The sequence below is a fragment of the Engystomops pustulosus genome, chromosome 1 (genome assembly GCF_040894005.1).
Source record: "Engystomops pustulosus chromosome 1, aEngPut4.maternal, whole genome shotgun sequence".
In the NCBI taxonomy this organism is placed as follows: domain Eukaryota; kingdom Metazoa; phylum Chordata; class Amphibia; order Anura; family Leptodactylidae; genus Engystomops; species Engystomops pustulosus.
Window position 1 is genome coordinate 132,243,267 of NC_092411.1, and position 18,399 is coordinate 132,261,665.

Genomic DNA, 18,399 nt, shown 5'->3' on the forward strand with positions numbered 1-18,399 from the left:
TTACAATTTTCAAAGTTTCAAATATTCTATTTTTCAGACAGAAAGTCATACCACAATTTTTTTAATAAATCTTTTATCTACTTTCTATTTCCACAAATTTTGCTTATTTTTTACAAATGTAAGAAGGTTTATAGTTTTAGTAGCAAGTTCTCAAATTGCGTGCACTATTACCTCCTCCAAACAAGCGTGCACTACTCCTACTACTACTACTATCACAATCCACTTATAAGAGTGGTTGGGGTAGGGGGGCACTGGCAATTGGGGGCATAACACAAGGGTAAAGAGACGGTGCTGGGAATAACACAAAGAAAAACTAACGAGTTGGGGGGGTGGGGGTGGGGTAGTAGTGTTTATGTGCTCTCCAGCTCCACCAAATGCAGAATGGTGACGTTGGAGAGCGGCGGGGGTGGAATCTGTCCTGACTTTGGCAAGAAATCCCACTTATCAAACCTCACAGGGCACACCTGTGATGAAAACCTTTTCTGGTGACTACCTCTTGAAGCTCATCAAAGCAAAAGGTGGCTACTTTGAAGAACCTAGAATATAAGACTTTTTTTTCATTTGTTTCACACTTTTTATGTTACCGTAAGTATAAAATCCCCCTTTGTGTTAATTCATAGTTGGGATGCCTTCAGTGTGAATCTACAATTTTTATAGTCATGAAAATAGAGAATGAATACCAACTATCCAGGAAAATTGAAGAAACACAAGACCTGCTACAAAACAGATATATTATACCTATATCCAGACCTTATAAAAACCATCTAATTAAGTAGACAACAATTGTTGACAAAATATATGTTTTATTAATAGTTAATACACAAATTTTACAGACGTATGATCACCAAGATTAAAACCAGCCCATTAAAATAATCCCTGGTGGACTAAAAAAAGTGCATGGCCATTCCTGTAGTAATAGTATCATAATACAAGTAAATACATAGCCAGAGGGGCAATAGATATAATATTACAATCAGGACAATTAGAATAGACAAGTTGAAGAAATGTTACACCGGTCACACAATATAGTGCTAATGAACCTCCAAAATATATAGTTTCGTGTGAACAGTATTACCCCTAGTATATCACTGGCTATATACAGTATGGATCCTGGTAGGCAAACGCCTAGTAAACACAAATATATAAATATATAAAGTGCATAGTGCAGAGAAATTCATGTATACCGACCAGGCTGCATCATGCTCAGGAAAAATGGCGTTCATCGCCATTTTTCCTGAGCATGATGCAGCCTGGTCGGTATACATGAATTTCTCTGCACTATGCACTTTATATATTTATATATTTGTGTTTACTAGGCGTTTGCCTACCAGGATCGTTACTGTATATAGCCAGTGATATACTAGGGGTAATACTGTTCACACGAAACTATATATTTTGGAGGTTCATTAGCACTATATTGTGTGACCGGTGTAACATTTCTTTAACTTGTCTATTCTAATTGTCCTGATTGTAATATTATATCTATTGCCCCTCTGGCTATGTATTTACTTGTATTATGATACTATTACTACAGGAATGGCCATGCACTTTTTTTAGTCCACCAGGGATTATTTTAATGGGCTGGTTTTAATCTTGGTGATCATACGTCTGTAAAATTTGTGTATTAACTATTAATAAAACATATATTTTGTCAACAATTGTTGTCTACTTAATTAGATGGTTTTTATAAGGTCTGGATATAGGTATAATATGAAAATAGAGAAAACTCTTTGAATGAGAAAGTGTACTGTACATCAGCCATGACAGGGATCAGCCATGGCAGGGATCAGCCATGACAGGGATCAGCCATGACAGGGATCAGCCATGACAGGGATCAGCCATGACAGGGATCAGCCATGACAGGGATCAGCCATGGCAGGGATCAGCCATGACAGGGATCAGCCATGACAGGGATCAGCCATGACAGGGATCAGCCATGACAGGGATCAGCCATGACACGGATCAGCCATGACACGGATCAGCCATGACACGGATCAGCCATGACACGGATCAGCCATGACACGGATCAGCCATGACACGGATCAGCCATGACACGGATCAGCCATGACACGGATCAGCCATGACACAGATCAGCCATGACACAGATCAGCCATGACACAGATCAGCCATGACACAGATCAGCCATGACACAGATCAGCCATGACACAGATCAGCCATGACACAGATCAGCCATGACACAGATCAGCCATGACACAGATCAGCCATGACACAGATCAGCCATGACACAGATCAGCCATGACACAGATCAGCCATGACACAGATCAGCCATGACACAGATCAGCCATGACACAGATCAACCCCATCTATTTGTCAGGGTGACGTCGGTAGACCAGGAAACACCTGCGTCTGAGTATGGTTCATATATAAGGCGCACTGGACTATAAGGCGCACCTTTGATTTCAGAGAAAATCAAAGGATTTTTGTGCACCTTATATTCCGAAAAATACGGTATATAGACAAAAAAATAATAAATCTAAAGCTATAATGAACCCTCATGGTGTGGGGAAAAAACCCACATGGTGTGGGGGGAAAACAAAAAATAAAAAAACTTCCGGTAATATATATAATTTTTCATCAAATAAACTTACAAAAATGTTCTAAAAAGCAATCAAAAAAGTTAAAAGTCCCAAAATGGTACCACTGAAAAGAACAAACCTTCTTGCAAAAAATAAGCCCTCAACCAGCTCTGTCAACAAAAAATACAGGTTGTAGATACTAAAACAAATGTGATTTTCCCCCAACATTGGTTTTGCTCAGTAAAATTGAGCAAAGATAAAAAAAAACTCATTGTGAACTAGAGAATAAAGATAAAATATAAATTTTTATGTTATGGTCAGTGCCCAAAAAAGGGCTAAAAATACAAATCAAAAAATGATGATTTTCTATGTGTCCACCTTGAAATAGTTCATAAATCAAATGAATAAGCTGTAGACCCCCAAATGAATAAACTATACAGTGAATCCCATCCTGCAAATAATAACTAATTTCTCTTATGTTTGCATTGCCAAAAAAATATAAAATTTTATAGCCTGTATAATGTGACAAATTTGCTCTGAATGGTGCTACTTTCATTCCATGCCTGGCTGTGTGTCCATACAGCAGTTTACCACCTTTTTGGGGGTTGGTACATTCAGGATAAATTGTGTATCAAATTTTGCAGAGCATTTAATTTATTGTGAAAGTGTAATTTTTGCAGTAAATGAATGTATTTTCCCCCCAAAATTCTAAACTTTCTAAATTGCACATATTGTTCCATATTGTTTTAAACCCTGTGAAACACAAGGTTAACAGACTTCGTAAGAGGTGTTTTACATACGTTAAGGGGTGTCGTTGCTATAGTGGGGTAATTTATAGGGTATTATTATTATTTAGGCCTCTCAAATTCACTTGAAAGCTGACTTGTCCCTCAAAATGTGAGTCTTACAAATTTTCATAAAAATTAGAAAAAACACTCCTCAATTTCTAAGTCAACCAACATCCTAGAAAAATGCAAGGACACATAAAAAACCATGTGATCGTAAAGCAGACATTCCAGAAATGTCAGTTAAGCTATTTTTGTGGTCTGACTATCTTCCTGGAAAGCAGAAAATTTAAAAACTTTTTCAGAACAAAACACAAAACTTATCACTTGTTGAACTATCATGAAGTACAATGTGCCATTAGAAAACTTACTCAAAATCACCTGGATAAGTTAAAGCGTTCCAAACTTATAACCAATTATCGTGACACATGTCAGATTCTAAAAATCTGTTCATTAAATAAAAGTCTGGTCATGAAGCTGAAAACAAGCATTGGTGATAATCCAAAGGTTAAGTTAATTTTTCAGGTAAATAAAAGAAAAACTCTGCCCCATGTTTATGTAAACATTCATATTTCCAAGCTACACTGTCTCTTGACAAGTTTCAAAATAGTTGTAATGGATTCAGATGGAATTGTATGGGTGGTGGGATGTTCTGAACCTGTATGTTGCATTCACTTTACTACAATATACAAGATATAAATAAAATCAAAAATACACATTTCCTAGGATCTTACTGCTAAATTGACAATTACAACATTTTTTACCACAGCCAAGCTGTATAGGTCTTATACTGAAGTTCTTGTGGGTCATCTTTTCCATGCTTCAATTGCATCTCCAACTCAGCCTGTCTGCCCTACAAATATAAAAGAAAAGGTCATGCAGACCAAAACCACCAGCAAACTGATATTGATATATGAAAACCTTAGACCAGGATTTTTTGTTCCGTTTTATTTTTTCGTTTACCCAAGAACCCAATAGACCACTCACTGTTGTTAACCAGATCAGACATTCATATATATATGTGTTGCCACATTCATGTGCTCCTTGCCTCTCTGGGACACTGCTATACACATGGTCCTGTATTCACTGCCAGCAGATCTATCAGTCAAACTGAACAGTGTTGGGAGACAATTTTCAGAATTGCATATGGACTGCAAACGTATTTGGTACAATATTGCTTTTTACAGTTTGTTTTGCAAAGGAAAATAGAAAAAAAAATATTAATGTAGCTGCCAGTCATGACTCTACTAATAATGAGACAAGGTCAGAGTGCAACTGGAGGGAAATTAAGTCACTGACATGGATAAATAGCCCAAAGGAGAAATTCCTTTATTTGGTAAAAGGAAGGATTTGGTCTTTAAAGTTCTAGCTCAAAAGCACCTATTTAGGACAAGTTCTGACATGGTGAAAACAGGTTTTAAGTGGAAAATACCCTAAACAAAAAGCATAGTTTCCAAATAGTCTGTGATACGTTTACAGGTAATACCTGATAGCTCCAGGGCTTACAGTTGCCCTGGAAATCTTCTCATTCTGCCAACTGCTTTCTCTACACTTCTTGGAATTTGGTGCATTGGATACACCCAAAGGTTCTGATTTCTGCCAGTAGCAGGATCTCTAAATTCTTGGAAACAGTAGGCTGTTTTTGAGGTGTCCGGGATATTGCCAGCAAACACCCCCCCCCCCCAAAAAAAACAACAACAATGACAATAATAACCCTAGACCAATATGAGCCAGTGGTATGCAGTAGAGTTTTTTTAAAGTAACCTGTCTACCATAATCCCCCCCTTACCCACCATAGCAAAGGCAGAAGTAAGAAAATAAAACTTTTTCTGCAAAACTATCAATCTGATCAGCTGTTCTTGTTCATAAACATGCTGCCAGCAGACAGGATGTGGTAGATTGTCTTGGCCCTTTCGCACAAACTGTTTTTTTCAGTTGTATGCTACCAATACCATACTGGTATGGGGTCGGCTACAGCCACATGCATTTCAATGGGAACTACAGTCATTTTTAACTGTACTGTACAAGGGAAAAAATTATATAACTTGCTGTATCTTTCCCTGTGCGTATGGCCGTGCTGTACTCTTTTCTCCAACGCCTGGGCGAACATACGTTTGTGTGAAAGAGGCCTTAAAGAGACCCCGTCATGCAAAATAACCCCCCTAAACTAAATAAATTTTCATAAACTGCCATTAGAGAGCATTGCATCTATCCCTTCATTGTCCCTCTACATGGCTGTAAACCTAAGCAATGAGGTCCTAAAGCTGTATGCAAATGACCTGTGAAATGTCCAATGAAGCATTAGCATATTCAAGCTGTCCACTCTATTCATGAGTGGGAGGCACAGCCACACCCCCAATGCATGACTGACAGCCTGTATAATGATGTGAGGCTGTATAATGATGTGCTTCCTGGTGCTGGTGGCCACTCCCCCTGCAGCCTGTGTGTGCATGTGTGTGTGTGTGTGTGTATAGGAGAGATACAGCAGCTCCAGGCAGCCATGTTACAGCAGAACATGTCAGATTCATGTGTAGCTGATGTCTGTCTCTCACCTGTATATTAGGAGGATGCAGCATGTCAGCAGGTACAGCACTCACACTAGCCATGCTTTACTATACATTACACACATACATGAGCAGGGGGAGGAGAGGGGAGGGGTAACAGGGGTGACATCACTGCCTCTGACCATGTGATCAGCCTCATTTACATGATAAAAATAGATGATTTTACAATGAATAATGTATGAAATAACTAGATAAATGCTGGGATGGGATCCTTGTGAGCTGCTCCAACAGGAAGAGGTGACAGGACTAGTGACACAGACCCGATGACAGGTGTCCTTTAAGTATATAGTTATAACACCTTGCTTTGCTACACAATGCATGGTCACTGTAGCCTACAGAACTGTCATTGTACAGAATTAATTTGCGACAACACGCTGGCTACTTTTAAAAAAAATGACAAGTCCATGAAAATGATGAAATGCTGAGAGCACCAGAGTGGGAGCCACAACTATACACTGCTCTGACACATATGAGCATGTTTGGCAGGTGGAGAGAAGCAGTCAGGTGAGAACTGCCCTTCCCTGGGGATACTTAAATGAAGTGTTTTAAGGCTTACCTGCAACACTGCATGGTAGGTCCTTGACATAAATCCAAGCCAAGATTGTGGCAGTAGGATGGATCGATGCCATTCAGAAGACTGAATATTTACCTAGAAAAAGGCAACGCATACAATTTCAATCTAGAATTGTACATTGTGTACATTTATTACACAGCAGAATTCCTGTACAATTTTTATGGAATGGAAGAACTGAGAAGGCTGGTTAATAAGACAACATCTCCACAGCTCCCAATGTTTTCACTAACTGTGTATATTTCCAAACAATATTAAATATATACATGTAGTTCTTAAGTTTAGCACTGTTAGTGGGGGATATGCCAATACTATATAATGGTCTTACAATGTGTCACATTTATTACATTTTTTTAAATCAAATCTCCTTTATTAATTTTTAACATTTTTTACAGAAACACAAATCCCCATCCACCCTTACTAAAACGAACGCCATCCCCTTTACCCGTAACACTCCAGACCACATGCATAGTAACATCACATTATAGGATCTCAATGTGACATGTATATATAGCGGGATCATCTTTCATACCTGACAGCAAAGAATACAGTACTGCACAATCGGTTCAACATAAATGCATTACATAACAGCCAACAAGGGATGACGCCTCAAATGTACAGACCGGAGTCCCGGTGAGTCCAGCCATGGACCCCATATCCGTTCAAATTTAGTATTTGCCCTATGTTTACAATAAACATTTTTTTCTAACCTAATAATGTTGTTCAGTTTATTAACATATACCTCTAGCCCTGGTGCAGTAGTGCAAAGCTAGTACATAGCAATAAGCTTCCTAGCCTGGTATAACATTCTATTAACCCCTTACTGACATGTGATGTAATAGTACGTCACATGCCGGGTGCATGGAGAGGGCTCAAAGGCTGAGCCCTCTCCAAAACCGGTAAGTCTTTGCTGCATATTGCAGCAAGGGCTTACCGGTAACATCCGCGGTCGGTGCAAAGTTATAGATTTTTGAAGGTGGGGATTGAAAAATGAAGAGATTAATACCAATAGTTACCCCACCTTCTAGGTTATCCTGACCTAACAGACCTAATAGACATACCGCTGGGGTTGCCGTCAGCCTCACTCTATAGACTTTAGTAACCAGTGCTAATATACCTTTCCAGAACCTCCCCAGCTTTCGGCATTCCCAAAGCATATGCAGTATATGGGTATCTTCCATAACGCAGCTGGGACATAAGTCTTCTTCACGCCAACTCTACATAACCAACGAGGGGTACGATATACTCTATGCAATAGGTATAAATGAGCTTCAAATAAAGACAATGAGAGGACAATAGACAGAGCCTTAGCCCATTGTTCATCTGTCAGGGGCCCTATATCCTCCTCCCATTTCCCCTAGGCAGCCAGGGGATACTTTGTTTGCTGAGAGTCTAAGAGCATAATATACACTCTAGAGATGTACCCCTTGGTGCCATCCATAACCAGAAGGTCGTCTATCAGTTACAACATTTATAGGCCCAGTCCTACCCTGGGCCTCTAGAGTGTGCCTCAGTTGCAAATATTGGTAGAAGCAGTCATCTGTGAGATGGAATTCTTATCTTGACCAAAGCTTTTGAGGGTACCCTCCGTATATAGCTGGTATATCCCATATATATCCTTTGCCTGCCATCTCCGAAACCCTCCAGGTACGCAATTTCTCGTAGCTCGGGGTTGTGCCATAATGGTGTAAATCGTGTAAAACCATCTATTTTAAGCATATTTTACAATTTTTGCCATAGTTGCAGTATGACTGCAGTCAGGTGGTCTGCCCTGTGCCCCCAGCTCCAGCATACATAACGGAGGTCTACCACCTCCATGATGTTTTAGCAATTTTTTAGAGGAAGACTTGACACCGTTAAACCCCAGCCTTTCAGCTCTTCCCACTTTCTGCTTCTGTATTTTGACAACGTTCAGAAAGTACGGTATGTTAGGCAGTTGGTAAGTGTTGAATAAGCTATGTATGCAAGCTTTCTGGTGCATATTGCACCATAACAATGCTGAATTCTCAAAATGCTCTGCTCAGGTGTTGGGAGCTGATCAGCTGTAACCCTAATGGGCTACTACACAGTGTCTTATACTACCAGATTCATACACTAAAGTAGATAAACTAATAAATAAATAGATAAGTCAGGATACTGAAGTGCATTTTAGTCAGTCTCTGGAGGCTACCGTTTGGAAATTTTGAGCCACATTTAGGTTAAAACCTCACACAGAATTAGGCCTACTAATAGGTGGTGAAAAAAAATGTGATGACAGTCTGTTGTTAGGCCATATGTTATTCTATTCCTTACTGGCACACTATAAGGCCTAATGAACATGAAATGGGGCCATGTGCTAGCAGTTTTTTTCGTGCCCATTCGTTACATCGCAGACAGTCATTTTCTATTGATGTCAGCAGTGTGAGTGGTGCTCACCCACCAATGTCAGACTGGCCTCAAACAAGGGATCATGTTCAAGGGATCAAAGTGTGCATGAGGCCTGTCTAATCAACTTTTCATGTCTCACTTTTTGACCATTTTAGGGTAACCTGTACGAGGTCTGTAATTACTGATACAATTATAGGTTTTTATCGCCTACCTCATGTATAAGGGCTGTAAGCATCTGCTGGTAACTGCGGCCCCTGCTGGCTAGAAAGCGATTGATGGGTCTGCCATCTCTATCAGTCTGGATAGGCAGGTCATAGCAGAGCAGCATGCCGGCTGTGGAAAGTTAAATTAGGTAAAGAAAAATAACAAAAAAAATTAATGACACAATTTAAGAACCACCCCCTACCTAGTGGCTCCTCTGCTGTGTATACTCTGAATGATCGGCCAAGTACAGCAATAGCAAATAATTCTTATCACTATTTCAGTTGTTTTAAACAGCAGTGCTACGACCTGGATATTATTGCTGTTTCTTTCATACATCGAGAAAGCAGCAGGATATTTATTATGCTAGATTTATTTACTGCTGCTTCCATATGTCTACCTCAACACAATGATAGCTGCCAGAAATACTGTGAAAGAACGCACTCTGAAATATGTATAGAGTATAAATCGTCAACATATTTTGTCAGGAAAGATGTAGACTGCAAGAAATTGGGCATACATAACATGAATAATAAAAAGCAACGAGAGGGAAAAAATAAAGTTCATAGTGCTGCAATCATTCTGATAAAAGGTATATACATTCACATATTCAGTTTAAGCTAGAAGTTTAAATACACAATATAAAATGACACTTATACATCTTTTTCTTACTATCTGACATAATATCAGACTAATCCTTTCCTGTTTTAGTTCATAAAGATTACCAAAATAATTTATATTTCCCAAATACCGAAGTAATAAGAGTGGCAGAATTTTTAAGCCATTTTAATTACTTTCTGCAAAGTCAATAGTTTACATACATTTCATTAATATAATGTACCTTTGCCTATAGACTGACTGTCTGATTTGGTTCAATAGTTTTTGATATTCTTCTTCAAGCTTCCCACAATAGTTGATAAGAATTTGTGCTCATTCCCGCTGCCAGAACGGTTGTAAGTGAGCTGTGTTTGTAGCTGTCTTGCTCGCACCTGCCTTTTCAACAGGATTGAGATCAGGGCTTTGTGATGACCACTTCAAAACCTTGACTCTGTTATTCATAAAAAAAAAAAAAAAAAATCTATCACCAGTATAAAGGACTGTAAAACCAACCACTGACATACTGATGCACCCTCTAACAAGATCTGCTCTTCTTTTAGCTTATTAAGCCCTGGATTTTACAAAAATAAAAAGGCTTTTTAAAATGATGCAAATGAGTCTAGTGGTCTAGGGGCTCCGTTGGTGTTAATGGATCCTGTAGCCCCTCAGGCCTTATTTGCATCATTTTAAAGCTCTTCTTAAAAAACACAAGGGCATAGGAAGCGTGAAGAAAAATGGATCCTGCCAGAAGGGGCACACACTGGCATGTAAGTGTGCTTGGTTTAATATTCTTCCTCCTAGTGGCAGATTTTCTTTAAGCCACTTTGGAATCAATTTTGCATTATGCGTCGGTAACTGTCCATTTCGAAGACCCATTTGAACGCAATGGGTCACAAGTATTGTTAGCGCTATGTTCCGATTGCTTGCGTTCCCATAGAGGCACGCCCCTGTACTGCATTTGTAAACACAGCGCTAGCTGGACGTGTAACTGCATCCTTAACTTCTTTGCTGATGTCTGGAGGTGATGCTTTAGTATTGCCATATCATATTCTTTCCTCATGATGCCATCTACTTTGTGGAGTGCACTAGTCCCTCCTGAAGCAAAACAACCCCACAACATCATGCTTACAGTTGGGATGGCGTTCTCAAGCCTCTCCATTTTTCCTTCAAATGTAACGCTAGTTATTATGGCCAAACCCTTTTAAGTTTCGTCAGACCACAAGACATGTCTCCAAAAATTAAGGTCTTTATTCCTATATCCATCTGCAAACATTAATCTGGCTTCTATGTGTTTCTTTTGGAGTTATGGCTTCTTCTTAGAAGATAGGCCTTTCAGCCAATGTCGATATAGAACTTGCTTCATTGTGTAGAATGACAGACTCTTACCAGCTTCAGCTTTTTGTTCTCCTTCCTGAGTATTATGATGGCTGGACATTTCCATCTTGTTTGTACTTCAAAAAAACCTTCAAGTTTCTGGAAAATGCATCCAATTCTTTTCCTGATATCTTGGCTTATTTATTTAGACATTCCCATGATGTTACAGAATAAAAACAGCGTGTTTCAGGTGTGCCTTCAAATACATCCTCACATATACTTCTAATTAACTGAGATGCTGCCAATAAACTAATAAATCAGAAGCTTTCAAATACATGACATAATGATTTTGCAAGCTCTGGGTAGCGCTGCGTAATCTGTGTGCGCTTTATAAATAAAGGAATTATTATTATAAGCATATGGGCTGCCACAAATTGTTTAAAGGTATAGTAAACTTAGTGTAAACTTTTGCCTTTGCAGAAAGTAATAAAAGTGCCTTATGCTCACGCTCATTATTCTGGCATTTGGCAAATAAAAGTAATTTTGGTAATCCTAATCTAAATCAGGAAAGGTTTACATGTACATGTATATATGGGGGCATTGCATTGCATGTCTGCATTGACAATTGGGCATAGAATAGGTTAAGGCTCCATTCACATGCTCATATGAACAAACAGGAACCATGAGCTATAAGCCGGCGCTCATCCCTACCCTCTCTATAGGGAGCTGTGGGACTGTTCTCAGAAGCCAGGCAGGAATAGGACGTGCTCTATCTTTTGTGGTGCGGTCACAAGACTCGGACATGTGGCGGTGAGACACAGTTTGCTGTGCACAATGGTGGAGCCATAGACTTATTAATCTCATTACAAATATAGCTTAATGTTTAGAAAAATGTTTAAAAATACTAAAGGGAACCTGTCAGCAGAACCCACTAAAAGGATATTGCCTTCCAGGTTTCCATGTTTTCTTCATGGTCACAGAGAGCAGTGCCAGATGCATGTCCCAATCCCCTGTATACTGGAAAGCCCCAGAACTGCAGCTCAGCTCCCATTCATCATTTACAGCTAATATGCTCACCTGCAAGTCCTGGTTTTAGACCAGGTTGTTTGTTTTTCTCATACATTTTCAGCATAAAGCTTGGAATTCCAGCTACTGTTTTTCCCTGGTCAGATCTTACAATTCCCTCTCTGAGGGCATTATGATATATACCACGTGGCATGTGACTCATTTCCTGTTTCACCAGTGAGGATAGGAACTCTTCATATGCTGTGTAAAGAACACATTGTAACATTACCAGTGGCTTCAATGGGCAGAAGGGGAGAGTTTACAAGGGTAAATACAATCTGGGTGACCTTTTTAGGGCACCTGCTTTACTTTCCACATCTGCCTGTAGGGTCATTTAACCTGCTGACAGCCACTCTTGGGACTTCCAGCGGGTCAATAGGCCATGTGCCACAGACATCTGCATGATACTCCAGTGGTGTTCACAGGGGGGGGGGCGTACATACAGTAATCAGTAGGTAACATGAAACACAGCACCTACAGCCAGAAGGGGAAGGTTTAGCAAATAAGTACAATATAGGTGACCCTATTAGGGCATTATATTTTTCCTGGTAAATGTAGGTATATACACAAAAAAACCTTTTCCAGAATGACGGAGGAGCAGGCTATAAAAATAACAACTCTGATTCAGTGATTGTAATAGCACAGATTTGCAAGTCACACGCATCCTGTGTGAACAGGTCACCTCATTCCATAGAAAAGGTGGCATTTTGTAGTAATCTGTAATTAAATGACTGCAGCCTGAAACAGTCACATACCAAAGGTGACTTCAGCATCGGCTGAATGCTACATTAAATATTCAAGTTGTGTTGACTGGCGTGAAATATGAGAAATATGCAAAGACATTGTGGCATTGTGCTGGGCATAGTCTTGGCAATGGCAAAGTACAAATGAGTTCAAAAGTTCAGCAGCTCGAGGATCAAGTTTGTTATAGTTATAGTAAGTATAAAAAAGGAACCTGTCCACAGATTTTACCCCAATAAACTACTAGTGCCGAAGACATGGTATAAAATGTTCTTTATAGAATCCTGTCTTTTATGGGATTCTGTTTTAACTATTAAAAAAAAAAAAAAAACAACAACCGAAAGTGAGCAAAAAAGAGCGATATTTTGCCTGAGAGGAGTCAAATTTGAGGCTACAAGTTTAGTGCCACTTCAGATACCAACATTGGGCTTGTAGTTCTATGATCTGCTGAGCCAGAGATCAAGGCAGTTAAAACACAGTTGCCTTCATCTCAGGCAAAATATGACTCTTCTCTCCTCAAAAGTACACTTCATACTCTATTTGTGTGTGCTGCTAGCTTACTAGGATAAAATCTGGAGACAGGTTCCCTTTAAGATTTGAATTACAGAAAACATGTAAAATACACCTTTTCACCAGACACAAATACTGAGAGTTCGGTCACACAACACTTCCATTGCAGCGGTGGGCAGGGCCCGATCCCATGGAAACGCATGTGATCGTTAGCCAGTACCCTATTTCTTGCATTGTTTAACCCTTTAAGGATGTAGCCAGTTTATGAGCTTAGCTGACACTGTGCCTTTAAGATGACGTCAGAGACTCCATCTTGCAGGCAGCCCTGGGGTCCTGATCGGACTTCAGGGTTGCCATAGGGACTAGTCGGGGACATTGTGGGGGAGAGACCCTCAGAAGGGAATTTTAAATGGCACGGTCAAGTTGACCGTGGCATTTAACGGGTTAAATACCCGAGATTGGAGCTCACTCACAGGTGGACCACAGGTGTCACTTGGGGATGTTAGCGATAGATTACCGCTGACACCCCGCAACTCCCGCATCCGCCTTGGCTCTGGTGCAAAGCTGTACCGGCATCGAGTACAGCACTGAGCACTAATAGCGGGTGCTGGTCACCAATCACATCCTTCCATGGAAACGCATTTGCAATATGCCCGCCCCTTTGCACTTGTATTGCATTTCTAAACGCATTTCAAGTGGAATGCTACACCACACATGACTGCATCTGGGTCCCTGATCAATCTGGTATATTATCATTTTTCTTTTCAAGCGTGGATTAATTGAAGAATAAACCTGTATTAACTTATTGTTCGCCGCTGGTGATTTATACATGTTGATTCCAAAGCATCAGCATGATGGTGATTTATATAACGTATATACCGGCGTATAAGACGACTTTTGAAGACAGAAAAATCTTCTGTCTTCTGTGGGGTCGTCTTATACGCCGGTAATCGCCTTATACGGCGGCGGTCGGGTCCCGGTGCATGGAGAGGGCTCACGGACTGAGCCCTCTCCATAGCCGGTAAGTCTTTGCTGCATATTGCAGCAAAGGCTTACCGGTAACACACGCGATCGGTGCTAGCACAGCGTGTGTTTGCACAGCGATGGCTGCCGGCAGCCTCAAAAAGCTGCCGGAAGCCTCAAAAAGACATCGGGGCGCATACTCACCCTCTGTTGGCCCCGATGTCCGCGCGGCTCGTCTTCAGTCTTACGCGCCGTCTTCTTTCGTCAGCAGCGGCGCGTCATACTAGGCGCCTGCCGGGGAAGATCAATGGCGGTGCCCGGCAGAAGAAAGAAGATGGCGCGGAACACTGAAGACGAGCCGAGGGGGAGCAGCGCAGCACATCGGGGCCACCGGAGGGTGAGTATATAAGTTTTTTTTTTTTTAATGCTGGGCTGGGCTGTATACTACTGGGGGCAGTGCTGTATACTACTGGGGGCAGTGCTGTATACTACTGGGGGCAGTGCTGTATACCACTGGGGGCAGTGCTGTATACCACTGGGGGCAGTGCTGTATACCACTGGGGGCAGTGCTGTATACCACTGGGGGCAGTGCTGTATACCACTGGGGGCAGTGCTGTATACCACTGGGGGCAGTGCTGTATACCACTGGGGGCAGTGCTGTATACCACTGGGGGCAGTGCTGTATACTACTGGGGGCAGTGCTGTATACTACTGGGGGCTGTGCTGTATACTACTGGGGGCAGTGCTGTATACTATTGGGGCAGTGCTGTATACTACTGGGGGCAGTGCTGTATACTACTGGGGGCAGTGCTGTATACTACTGGGGGCAGTGCTGTATACTACTGGGGGCAGTGCTGTATACTACTGGGGGCAGTGCTGTATACTACTGGGGGCTGTGCTGTAATGGTAATGTTGTTGTTGTATGCCTTATGTTTATGAGCAACAGTTTTCCTGCTATATAGCTGCATGTCATAAGAAATTACATTAAAAAAAGGACCATGTTAAATTCAAATCTGTTTTTTTTTTAAATTTTTACCGGTGTTTTGTATGCGTTGGAAAAGGGGTAGTCTTATACGGCAAATATATCTTAAACTCTATATTTTAAACAGGAAAGTAGGGGGGTCGTCTTATACACCAGGTCGTCTTATACGCCGGAATATACGGTAAGCGGATTCCAAAGCATGAGCATGAGCCTCATCAATTAAACTAGGTACCAGGGTCCTCCATTTTTCCAGTGCCAGTGAAGGATCGGCAAACACTTTGTTAGTAATGAGATGGGAGTATAGAGTAGAAATCAGGCCCTGTGACCTGTGTACCCCAATAAGGTGATAGAACAATATAGGGGGGGGGGGGGTCGGGAATCTGCGTTTCCAAACCATGTCTGAGCTGTAAGTATTTGTAGCAGTGGACTTGTGGAATTTTGTTGAGGTCAAATGAGAGCAAAATAGAATTATCATAGAGGACATACAGTGTATTAATGGAAAAAGCATATTGCTACGGTTTTTATTACAAAATTGTCAAGGCCATTGTAGCACATGCTAAAAGAAATTGACATATTTTTCCTTCACCAAGGTTATCAGACCCCTGCTAGATTGTATAGAATGGGCAGGAAGCAAACCCCGGATGTTTGAGATGTCCGTCTGGATAGGAAGATTTTCATTTAGCACATGCCCAACTATCCAGTCGTACTGGCAAGAGGTGATATCCTTGATCACGAGTGTCCTCAGTATTCCTAATTCTCTTGCTCCAGAAATGTGTTTATTAGAGGTCTTTGATGAAGAAGTATGGCAACACCATATGCACATCTTCCTTATGGAAGTCATGTTTCTAGCTAGAAAGGTGACTGCTTTAAAATAGATGTATTAAGGTATAAAAGTCTATCATTTTGTAATTGGGGACAGGCTGAAAAATGGAAGGAAAAAAAAAAACACAACAGAAAAAGTACATCACATGTCTTGTTCTAAGGAGTTAAACCAGCAAAACCTTAAAATGATTGAGTTGCTTACCAGGTAATACTGATGAAGGGGTAAGAGCCATGAGTTTTATATATGAAGAACCTGGTACAGATAGGTCCACTTCCTTATCCACCTCCTCCTCTGCTTCTTCAGACTCATCTGGTGGAAAAATCTCTGGTCTGGCCTAAAGTACAAATACATAAATTGCTTTAAATTGACGATGTTCTAAAGCCACAACACATTCATCACACATTCTTCAACAAAAATTCAACATTGTGTGTTTTAGGTATTTATTTTGTAGTTACTTTGGCGTGATCCTATTCACTAAATTGGAATCACCTATAAAATGTCAGAATGCAATGGTTGTTGATGGTTTTAGGATTTCTTTCTTTTAGTTGAACCCTTTGCTCTCCAGCTAACAGACTATTGGCATTTTACAAGGTAATCTCGTATCTGCCCCCAAGCAGCTTTGCTGAACTTGAGCTTGACTATAAAGAACAAGCAGAAATGGCTAAGACACAAATGAGAGTGTATACTATGGTAACTGCGAGCGCTGGCCAGCAGAACGATACATAAAAAGTGCCTCTTTATGAATACCACATGTAGGCTCTTCCCAGTATAATTATTTAATATGCTAGTTATTTCCAAGCTTGACTTACACAGCTGCCAAATAAGCGCCTCATGTAACATATTGCATTACAGAGCACTGTTCCACAATATCCCACATGGTTTAACCACTTCACTATTGTAAAAGAAAAGAAAATACTCCAGCATTTTTTTTTTGCTTTTAGGCAAATACCATCAAAGAAAGAGAGGCCAGTAAAACAAAACGTAATTGCTGGCTATGTAGGTCCATGCCATGGCACATACTACAGACGCAGGCCCTTTGTCTACTATTTGGAGAATTATGTCACACTTCTCTCCTGAACAAAGCAAACACTGCAAGAAGAAAATGCAAAGCCTGCAGTTCAGTTTCCAGCTAGACACTTTACAGTATCTTCTGGCTTGTACAGTCTGTCGATATCTGCCCTCATGAACCCAGCAAATTTATGAGAAGAGATACTGCACTTCACTATAATTTGCTTACATGGCCAAAACACGTAATCTCTGTAACCAATAATGAGGCACCGCAGTACCCTCAGACCTTATCAAAAGGAGATACATCTATATCATCAATAATTTATGAGAGCATTCATTTGCCAACATTTACTAGCTAACTATGCAAAAATGTCATTAAACAAAAGGCTTTTCACCCACAGAAAGAAAGAGTGAAGGCTGAAATCCTAACAGCAATATCCATTTATATTTGTCAAATCTGCCCTGTGTCACTATAAGTGCTTATAGCGTTGGAACATGTTCCAGTTAACACACCTACGGCTACTTTGTGCATATTCGTTCGGTAACCACTTCGGCCATGCATCCTGGCGCTCCTTATCAAAAACGGATGTTTGTGGACGTTTTTGATTCGTTGAACCGATATCTATCTGTGGTCTCTGATGGCGAAGTGTCCCCATAAACAACTTCCAACTTTGCTTTTATCTCCTCGCATTTTTTCCCATCCAAAAACAAAAAGCGAATTACCGAACGATACTGCTCTTTTTCCATCTTAACGAAAATCACGAAACACATCTTACTCAAATGGCTGCCAAATGCAAACTAATCTATCGATCAGTTTGCAATTTGTTTTGCCGTTGTTTGATAGATGGCAGCACACAATGACAACACCAACTTCCCTCAGGAACGCCCTCTGTCGTCAAACACGGATACCTATTGAACCACCCTTGTACATTCATTTTTGGGTGGAAAATTAAACATTTGCAATGGCATTGCATTGACATTATAATACAGTATATTTTGATTTTTCATTTATGTTTTTGCAGCTCCCCCATTTCCATGTTTACTTTTCAGATTGATTGTTATTTGAGGGTTATATTTGTTGTACGTTAGAGAAGGGCTCTTTTCTCCCCCCTTTTTTGGTCACTTTGCATCACTACAGCATGCTCCATCATAGATAACTACATAGGAGACTATATTTGGATAACAAAACTGTACTACAAGTAAAGGAAAATTAGTTTATAAAGCAAATCAAGGATCCAACTAGAAATGGGAAAAGGTACATTTACAAAGCCCATTCTTCAACTCAATTAAGTAGTCTGACTACTGGACACCTTCTGTCTGTGGAAAGTGTTGGCTGTGTGGCAAGGTTAACACTGCAGTAATTAGAAAGGA

The 18,399-nt window shown here is 40.5% G+C and overlaps 1 protein-coding gene across 4 annotated transcripts in view; it reads right to left on the reverse strand.

Moving 5' to 3' along the window:
- FOCAD (focadhesin) overlaps window positions 1–18,399 on the reverse strand; it is a 115,537-nt gene that overhangs the window by 48,359 nt on the left and 48,779 nt on the right. For all 4 annotated transcript variants that reach the window (XM_072153814.1, XM_072153792.1, XM_072153806.1 and 1 more), the window contains 5 exons: window positions 16,222–16,354; window positions 12,014–12,202; window positions 9,036–9,157; window positions 6,443–6,535; window positions 4,087–4,175 (listed from right to left, as the gene is read on the reverse strand). In XM_072153814.1, coding sequence (XP_072009915.1) covers window positions 4,087–4,175; window positions 6,443–6,535; window positions 9,036–9,157; window positions 12,014–12,202; window positions 16,222–16,354 — 626 coding nt within the window. The remainder of the gene's footprint in view (window positions 1–4,086; window positions 4,176–6,442; window positions 6,536–9,035; window positions 9,158–12,013; window positions 12,203–16,221; window positions 16,355–18,399) is intronic.